Source organism: Myxine glutinosa, chromosome 3 (assembly GCF_964187855.1).
Source record: "Myxine glutinosa chromosome 3, kmMyxGlut1.1, whole genome shotgun sequence".
NCBI lineage: Eukaryota > Metazoa > Chordata > Myxini > Myxiniformes > Myxinidae > Myxine > Myxine glutinosa.
The window spans coordinates 189,130,241-189,139,479 of NC_136263.1; the positions used below are offsets into that span (position 1 = coordinate 189,130,241).

The 9,239-nt window shown below is 46.1% G+C and overlaps 2 protein-coding genes across 2 annotated transcripts in view; one reads left to right on the forward strand and one right to left on the reverse strand.

Moving 5' to 3' along the window:
- SETX (senataxin) overlaps positions 1-3,161 on the reverse strand; it is a 163,824-nt gene extending 160,663 nt beyond the window's left edge. The window contains exon 1 of the mRNA XM_078774880.1: positions 3,126-3,161. The gene's annotated coding sequence lies outside the window, so the exon portion shown is untranslated. The remainder of the gene's footprint in view (positions 1-3,125) is intronic.
- A 101-nt stretch (positions 3,162-3,262) lies between these two features.
- Positions 3,263-8,266, forward strand: PPP1R11 (protein phosphatase 1 regulatory inhibitor subunit 11). Its single transcript, XM_068103605.2, has 3 exons — positions 3,263-3,573; positions 6,956-7,067; positions 7,324-8,266. Exons 1-3 carry the CDS (start codon positions 3,307-3,309, stop codon positions 7,488-7,490), a joined length of 546 nt encoding a protein of 181 aa, XP_067959706.2. The 5' UTR covers positions 3,263-3,306; the 3' UTR covers positions 7,491-8,266.
- Positions 8,267-9,239: the final 973 nt, after the last annotated feature.

Sequence of the window (9,239 nt, forward strand, 5' to 3'; positions counted from 1 at the left end):
TGCTTTTTTGCAAACTCCAACCGACTCTTTTGAAATTGCACATTAATGACACCAAATAAAAGTGACCGGAACAAGACATTGAACAATACCGCTGACGCTGCCAGCAGCTACATCACCACATCAAGCAAGCAGGCCTGTAAGGCCACGTCCTGAAGAGCAGCGATTGGTCAGGACACCAAGAGCGATGAGATAGCACTAGCTGATAGGAGCGGACACGCAGACGTCGTCGGATGACATCAGAGCCTTGAGTACAAAGGAGTTGGAGGGCCGACATTTTCTCTCTCATTTTCTGGTGTTGTTGGCGAACGGTCGTGTTCCCGATATTTTGTCTCTTTGGTTCGATCGCTCTCTTGGTTTTCTGGCTTTGATAGCGAACGGTCGCCGACAAGCTCTCTCTGCTTCGGGATTTCACAACGAACAGACACAGTTCATAGCGCTCTTGCGCTGAGAGACGTGAGTGCTGGTGAGGCGGACGGCAAGGACGAGCGCGGCTGAGTGAATGAGGGCGCACTGAGGCCTACTTCCCGCCAGGGCCTGTGCCACGCCCAGATTGCGCACTCGGGGTCTGGACAATTCCCAACGAGGTTCAGGAGACGCTCAGAGCTAAGTGCCACGAAACAAACACGCATTTATTTTCACCTTTATCTTTCCCTTTGTGTGTATACGGGTCTGCCTGGGGACGTCCCATTTAGGATATTAGTTTATCGTGCATTTTCTTGTTGCTGGCATTTATTTATTTATTTTCATTAAACCTGTTTATTTGTACATTTTGAATCCGCGTTGGGTTGACTTAATTATCCCAGGTTCGAAGACGGCCGGTGGACCTGTGCAGGTAAGCGCTCACGGCCCTTCCCCCGCTCCCCCGAAGAGTATAAAGAAGGTCTGCCATTGGATTGAACACCTCGGAGTTAAAGCTCGTTTGGTCATCCGTCGCTGTTGGTTGCGTCACTGTTAGAGAAAAATAATAATGATGACATCATCGGTCACGTGGTTTGGCCGCCATCTTGGAAAAACCGAAAAACTTTGCACCTCCATATCTCCGAAAGTGCTGAATAGAAAAAATTGAGACGAGTCATTGTAAAGACCTCTCCATGGGGAATAAAATATGTTAATGATGATGTCATAGGTGCCTCCATTATGACGTCATAATTCGACAAGTTCAAAACTTCATCCGATCAAGATGAAATTTCTTGAGCATAATCTAGGAATAAATTAGTTTAGAAAACAAATACTGATGACGTCATCGGTCACGTGGTTCGGCCGCCATATTTTTAATTCCGGCAAGTCATCGGTCTCTGACCAATTTCTAGTCTGTGTTTGTCTGTGCGCAGTACTACGTCTACATCGTTGCATATAGCATCGCCATACTTTACATACATATTTATTATGAATAAAGTACATTCCGGCAAGTCCTCGGTCTCTGACCGATTTTTCATTTGTCTGTCTGTTTGTTTGTCTAAACAGAATAAATGATTTTCTGTGCAACCGTTGGTCCGATTGACAGAAAATTTTCACCTGTATAATTTTTAATGAAAATTAGGACATCATAGGTCATGTGGTATGGGCGCCATCTCCCCATTAGAACTCTCCATGGGGAATAAAATCGGTTAATGATGATGTCATAGGTGCCTCCATGATGACGTCATAATTCAACAAGTACAAAACTTAATCCGATCAAGATGAAATTTATTGAGCGTCATCTCGGGATAAATTTGTGGAGAAAAAAAAAAAGGGTAGGGACAGGAGAGGGGTGGGGGTCAGGGTGGGGGTGAGGGTAGGGGTAGAGGTAGGGGTAGGAGTGGGGGTAGGGGTAGAGGTAGGGGTAGGGGTGGGGGTAGGGGTGAGGGTCGGGGTGGGGATAGGGGTAGGGGTGAGGGTGGGGATCGGTATGAGTGTCGGTGTGAGTGTCGCGGTGAAGATCGGGGTGAAGATCGGTGTGAGTGTCGGTGTGAGTGTCGGTGTGAGTGTCGGTGTGAGTGTCGGTGTGAGTGTCGGTGTGAGTGTCGGTGTGAGTGTCGGTGTGAGTGTCGGGGTGAGTGTCGGGGTGAGTGTCGGGGTGAAGGTCGGGGTGAGTGTCGGAGTGAGGGTCGGGGTGAGGGTCGAGGGTTTTCATGAGCGTGCTCAAAAGGCCTCGAACATGTACAGTTGAAGGTGAGCCAAAAAAAGCCGGACAGTGCATTCAAACTGCTTTATCCGTTACAATTACCAATGTACAGACAAACCATCAACCTCAACGTTTCACGGGGAAGGGGAGGTGCTGCACCAATGAGTACACCGTCATTCGGACAAACCATTACCGGGCCCGTAAAGCTAATAAAGCGAGTTTTGGTGCAAAGCTCATGTCGGTCGTGCGCCGATTTGAACATCGGGACGAACGTTGAGAATCGCAGCCATCGAAGCCGGTCGTCCTGCCCGACGCCGTTATCCGCCGTATGCACGAATCCAACAATCCGGTCACTTTCAAAAAGGGTACGAGGGGGAAGGAGTCGCAATAAACATGCTCCGCCATCTCCATCAATCCGCACTCACCTGCAAGGGGAACGTACCTGCACGGTACGAATTCGTACTTCACATCTCAGCTGCAACAAGACGCAATGTCTTTGATCACGTGCTTTCCGGAATGCCGCCGCTCATGAAGTTGTGGTTGAGTAACTACGCGTAGGGGTTGCGTAGCTATGCGTTGCGGTATCGGAGGGTTGCGGAGGGGATCCGAGTAGAGAAAAGATCAGACTTGCCACTGCCAGCTAATTGAGCCTTTTCCCAGACAGAGTGATCGATATCCCTGGATTTTGTTCGCTGTACGCGCAGAAGGTTCGGTGAAGCCGAACGTGACGTCATATGCAACTTTTCCCCTTTTTTAAAAAAGCACGTGCGCAGAAATTCCTTGAACAGACTCCCTTTTAAAATGTGTGCGACTGCCAAATAGTGTATTTAAATCGTGCGCAGTTCGGCGGTTTTATTCACCTCAGACGGTCCACGTGGTAAGGGTGGAGCGGCTAAATTAAAACAACGCTATATTTGCGTACGTAATAAATTCATGACGGCAAATAATTAACCGGATTGCTTTGGATTCTTGATTTATTCATGCACAGTGTTTAAAACAGCGAAAAACAAATAAAACGAACCGTTATGATTTACTTGGCCCGCAGCTGTTGCTCCACGTCGTCACCCAACAGGGGCGGAGCACAAACAGGATAAAACATTCGCAGCAACAAAAATAGTAACAGAAAACGACCACAAAACGCGTAGGCGAGTAGTTATCATACTCGAGGGAAATAACTCAAAATAGTAACAACGGGAAATGAAATGTGCATGTGGCCTGTGGCGTCACCGCGAACGTCATGCGGTCATCGCGCACAAGCCGTGTTGACGTCATCGGCGCGGACGTTTTGTTTGGGTTTATCGCGCGTTTCGGATTGTTTCTGCTGTTTACCCGTTGACGTCGCAAGTCGCCCTCGCAGTGGTGGCGCCATGCAGACCAGGGAAGACGAGTCGAGCAGCGTCTACGTCACGGAAACCCTGCCCGCCGGTACGGCCCAACAGGGTGACTCTTCTGTGGCCGCATCCTCGCTGGTTAGTGTGGTCCACCCCGACCGGCGGGGTCACGACTTCACAGGCCGCAGCACGACCAGGCCACACGCACTAAATAAACGCCATTGCTCTCCCTCGGGCCGTGACCGCGATTGCTTGGCGGGATTCACGAGCTCGACATCCTTAACTTACAAATTTACAAATTCCTGCCCTATCTCAGTATCTGCTGCAGGGAAGGCAATGGCAAACCACCCAGTGTAACCCTTACTGAAGAAGCTGCTTCAAGTTCAGGTGGCATCGACGCACTGTGAAGAGTCCGGTACATTACATTAGAGAGAAAGTTCTAGGACCAACGTCTTACTCTGGTTACTGCGCCACCGAAGGTGGACCGTGGACGGAGGTTATATTTTCATTTCTGTCTGTCTGTTTCTTTGTATCTGTTTGTCTGAGCAGGATATCTCAAAAAGTTATGGACAGATTCGGACGAAATTTGGTGGATCGGTTGGGTGTATGACAAGGAAGAATTGATTCGATTTTGGTGAAGATCCGAATCGGGATCCGGGTATGAGAATTTTTCAAGCATGATTCTTCTGCATCCCGATCCGAACCAAAATGTAATCTACTTTTTATTGTCACCTATCCAACTCATCCACCAAATTTTGTCATAATCCGTCCACAACTTTTTGAGATATCGTGCTATATATCGTCTTTGGCCCTATTTCTCAATGGTGAAAAATCGTTTAAAAAGTTCTCATATCCAGATCCGGAACTTCACCAAAATCTAATCAATTCGTCATTGTCACAAACCCAACATGTCCACCAAATTTCGTCTGAATCCATCCACAACTTCTTGAAATATCCTGCTCACAGACGAACAGACAGGGGTGAAAACATAACCTCCATCCACCTTCGGTGATGGAGGTAGCAAGGAATTGAGCCCGATTGGAGGATTCTGTGAGAGCGAGAACATTAGCAAGAGCCAGAAGAGAGAATCGAGGGAGAGATGGCCGTTTTCGGCCCTGGGTATCTGGAGAACTGCTGTGGCTAATATTGAGCCATTGGTGTGGCAGAAGATCCCGAGGGCATTGTCAGCATGCAAAATAGAGCAGTGGGTAAGGACGTAAGGGTGTTCAAGGCACACAATGTCTTGTAATTACAGGCAGAAGAGTCCTGAGACCATCAGCAGCTCGTAAAATGCAGTGGTCCGAAATGCAGTTTGGTGAAGATCCGAATCGGGATCCGGATACGAGAATTTTTCAGGCATAATTATACAACATTGAAAGATGTGGCCAAAAACTATATACAGCATGATAGTCCACTGATAGGACGGATCTGCATCCAGATCCGAATCAAAATTGAATCGGCTTCTTGTTGTCACCTATTCAACTCAACCACTAGGTTTTGTCCAAATCGGTCCATAACTTTTTGATATTGTGCTATATATCGTTGTTGGTCATCTCAATGATGAACAAAAAAACAATTCTAGAATCTGGATCCGGATCTTCACCAAACCCAAGCTGTCCAAGTTTCGTCCGAATCTGTCCATATAATCAAACGGAAGACCAAATACTGCATTGGAGTCATCAGAAGGAACTCGAAGAAGTGAACAGCAAAGACGGAGTCATCAGGGGGAACCTAGATAGGCTTCGAATTTCTGCCTCTACTTCACTATCCTCAAACCCATCCTGGTGCAACCAAGTGAACCTTCCAGAAGAATTTCAATAATAATTCACTTCTCCTAAGACAGATAGATAAAGAAAGAGAGAAATGAAGAGTAAAAGAGATAAAAGAAAATAAAAAGCAATAATTTGAATGAATAAAGAGAAATTTGAGAACGTAGAAAGAAGCGTGAAAGGAACAAAGATGTCAGGAAGAACCCGGATTGTGTCGTGAAAATAGTCCTGTGCAGTCGAGGCCAGGTGGAGGAATTATGGGCAGAAAGGCACAAATAAAGGTGCGCTTTAAGTGGACATCATCATAGCTTTGGGCCTAGTTTCTTTGTATATAACTTTGAGATATCCTGCTCACAGAGAAATACGCAAACAAATAAGAATGAACACATGACGTCCGTCCACTTTTGGTGGTGGTGGTGGTTATGAAAATGGAAAGCTGTTGGGATCCGTAGATTGAAGATCCGTGTCCGTGTCGGAAACGTCGTTTTCGGAATAGCGTGTCGGAATAGCGTTACAACGAAATAGCGAAACAATGTGTCGGAATAGAGTGACAACGAAATAGCGAAACAATGTGTTGGAATAGCGTTGTCCATGTGTTCGAGTAGCTCAGATTTACTCCTGTATTAGGGATCTGTTAGGGGTAATTTGTATGGTAAAATGTGCACTGAGGAGGTGGTGATTGTACACCTTCGAGGCGGGCGGCCAAATACGGAACCAGAGGGCGGTCCTAAGGGTGATCTGCGCCGGGTCTGTGCATGCCTGCCAACAGTTGGAGATCGGACAGCTCTCTCTGTCTCTATGTTACCTCACGTCATCAGGGCTCCTGGGCAGATTACACCTGGGGTACTCCCGACACTGGAACGTTCCTGCCCAAGTCCCCATCTGCCCCATTGTTTAGTACGTGTGTAAGTCAATGTGTGGCACCACAGATTTGGGTTTAGTTTCTTTGTATATAAGTTTGTGTGCTTCCCTTTTCTTCCCTATTTGTGTCTGTCAAACCGCCTCGTTTGTTCCATTCATCTATAGACTGCCCTGCCCTGTAAATTCTCAACGCAATGAATTTGGAGATCGTTTGGTAATTCGCGGAGGTATTTGGACCTCCAGCTCAGAGGGTTTGCGTTCGCCGGACCTCTGACGTGATAATACTGTATATTACAATCAGGAAAACCAAAGCAAACAAATAAGTGTATAAATATAAGGGGAAAGAAGGAGAAAGAGGTCAAAAGAAAAATAACAAAAATTATAATTGCTAATAACAGCACGTGGTAAGAACGTTTTTGAGTTCAAGAATGTTGAAATATGTCATGAAATTCTGTCGAACGTCTGAACCCAGGTGTCATGCATCTTTTGCCTGCTACGCGGCCGTTATAAGAACTCGGTCTTTCAGCGCTATGATCATACCTGAGACATTAACTGTATGCTATGCTGGTGCATAACTAGATGGTACGTACCGCCACTTTGTTACAGCTTGCTTGTGCTCATATGTAAACTCATTACTAGTTCAGATGTATGCTGAATATTGATATGATGTTCGCTGGTTCTCTTTACAGGTATTGTTAGGGATCGAATGATATTAAACTCATGATCTGAGCCAATGTTGTAACTCTGATTCTTACAACAAAATATGGTCCAGTTTGAATCAAATGACCCACTACTACCTCCCTTTCCTTTCCTTCTGGGAGCCTGTGTCTGAAGTGATTTGTTCATTCTGGACTTCTCATTGGCTCAACCGTGCGGTGGTTGTTGTACAGGAAGCTGACTGTTGCCTTCGTCTGCGACTGACACAACCGCAAGGACGGAAGCGCGTGGACTGGAGAAGCGATGTCGTCGACAATGAGAATCTGGGCCGGAAGTCCTCAAAGTGTGAGCCACACCCTGGACCAACATCGTAGATTTGTTCCCAACGGGATTGTGTTCTGTGGCGATGTCGCATCTCTTCTTGCAAAGGAAGAAGCTTTGGCAGCCACAGTTACGTACCGTCAGTAACAAGCTGCTGTTGCTGTTACTTGCAATGTCGTCGTTTCTGCTGCTATCCTGTTCTTGTAGTTTTATGATGCTATTCATTCACTGTTTGTGCATATTAAGTGCCAGTTGTTCTCTCACCCTGGCGGAGAACTAGGTTGCTGCCTGTATGAGAAGACTCATGAGCTTGGTGAGAGTTCGTCTGAGAGTGAGGACGAAGATGATGACTGTGGAAACGCCTACTGTAAAGGATACAAGCACCACAATGGCCAGGCCAGGCAATTGCCTCCAGATCAACAACCAGGGCCCGAGCCAGAGCCTTGAGCACATTTGTGAAGACCTTCATTTATCTCGAGGGTGTTTCATTAAGGAAGTTATAGTTTACATACCACCTATCCCCTCAGAAAGTTAACGGTTCAGGTACAACCTCTCCCTTTCTTCGTCCCCCACTCCACAACCCAGTTTGCTTGTCTTCCTCTTGCCCCAAAATGCATAAAGTTATAACTCGCATCATTCCCGCCATCAATATATAGGTCTCTTCTCTGCTTAACTTATCGAAATATCCAAGTCATTACAGGCCATGCAGGCTCCCCTCAGCCCCAGGCCCATACAGCTGTATCTTCAGTGTCATCCCTCAGCTCCAGTTGCATCTGAAGCATTCATTTAATGAAATCTTAAGCGGCATTCCAAGTCACCTCAAACACATCCATCGTCCCACCTCAACATTTATCCTCATTTTATGGTCTGGCCATTCCATCCGATGAATTACCATAATTTGTCGTGATATGTGGTGGAATTCGAAGGCAGCATGTTGAGCTGTGTGAAGAGGCTGAACTATTGTTCGAAAAAAGGGGCAACGGAGATTTTGAAAAGCTGTTTGAATTAGTTTAGTGAAAACCAAAGTTAAAAACAGACTAATACGCTGATTTGCTTGCAATTTGATCTTGTGTCCTTAAATACGACTTGATTTAAGTGGTCTAAATCTCTTCTGATGAGAAGGTGATGAAAACTGGTGAATCATGTAAGGGGCAAATATGCTGTTAAATTAATTGTGTTCAGCTTGTGTTATTGTGAATAAATTAATATTTCCCAATCTTCAACTGTTTGCACATAATTACAGAGATGCGATTAAAGTGGTATGACAAATTTAAGAATCTGATTTATTATCTATTTTGCTCCCCCTCCATCTGCCCAGGAAGTCAGCAAACATCACGACTGTCCAAAGAAGGGTCCAAACACATCCTATCAACTCCAGACAGGTGAGCCTCCTTCCAATTACAGTAAAATCAAAGTTATGGAATCAGTCATTGCCGCTGATGTCAAGTCTTTCCTGTTTGGATTCTGTCCCGGGCACTCAACTCTGGACATGCTTCTGCTACTCTCTCAGTAAAAATTGGAGGCCCGAAATCTCATTGAAGAGGACATGACCATATCTAATGCATTTGACTTAGTCTGGCATATTTGCTTCTCAAGCTCTCGACCTGTGGCAGAGAAGGCCACCTTCACATCTGGATTTCTGACTTCCTCCACTCATGTAGTCGATGTATTATTGGCAATGGAGCCCTTTCCGCCCTTCTCCCATTGGAAGCTGAAGTTCCGCAAGGCTCTTATTCCTCCTCTATATAAATGACCAAACCGATGCTTCAGAAAACCCTCTCTTCCTTTTTGCAAACGACTCCACGTTGTGTCGTAAAGTACCCCCATCCCACTGCTAGGCAGACTACAGCTGCGTGACAGTCATATTCCTAATCTTCATCAACGATTTCTCTGATTCTCCAGAAAAATCCTCTTTATCTCTTTGCTGATGACTTCATCCTCTGCCGTAACATCTCCCATCCTTTGGAGAGGCAGTCAGCAGCCTCTTTTCTCTCTGCAGACCTTGACAGAATCACAAGCTGGTCAAACACTTGGAGGATATCAAAGCTGTCAAATCTCACACTCTCACTGTCTCTCTCGGAAAAGACCGTCTGGCAAACCCTCCCATCTACTTTCTTAACAATCCTCCTGAAGAGGTTCAGTCTCTCAAACTCTTGGGTCTCACTATCAGCCATGATCTCTCTTGGGCAAACCACA

Excerpts from the sequence above, each read along its gene's own strand:
- PPP1R11 (XM_068103605.2), top strand. The coding sequence starts at position 3,307 with ATGTGCATGTGGCCTGTGGCGTCACCGCGAACGTCATGCGGTCATCGC. Across the intron at positions 3,574-6,955 it reads CTGTGGCCGCATCCTCGCTG|GAAGCTGACTGTTGCCTTCG; the intron begins GTTAGTGTGGTC and ends GTTGTTGTACAG. Across the intron at positions 7,068-7,323 it reads GGGCCGGAAGTCCTCAAAGT|GTTGCTGCCTGTATGAGAAG; the intron begins GTGAGCCACACC and ends GCGGAGAACTAG.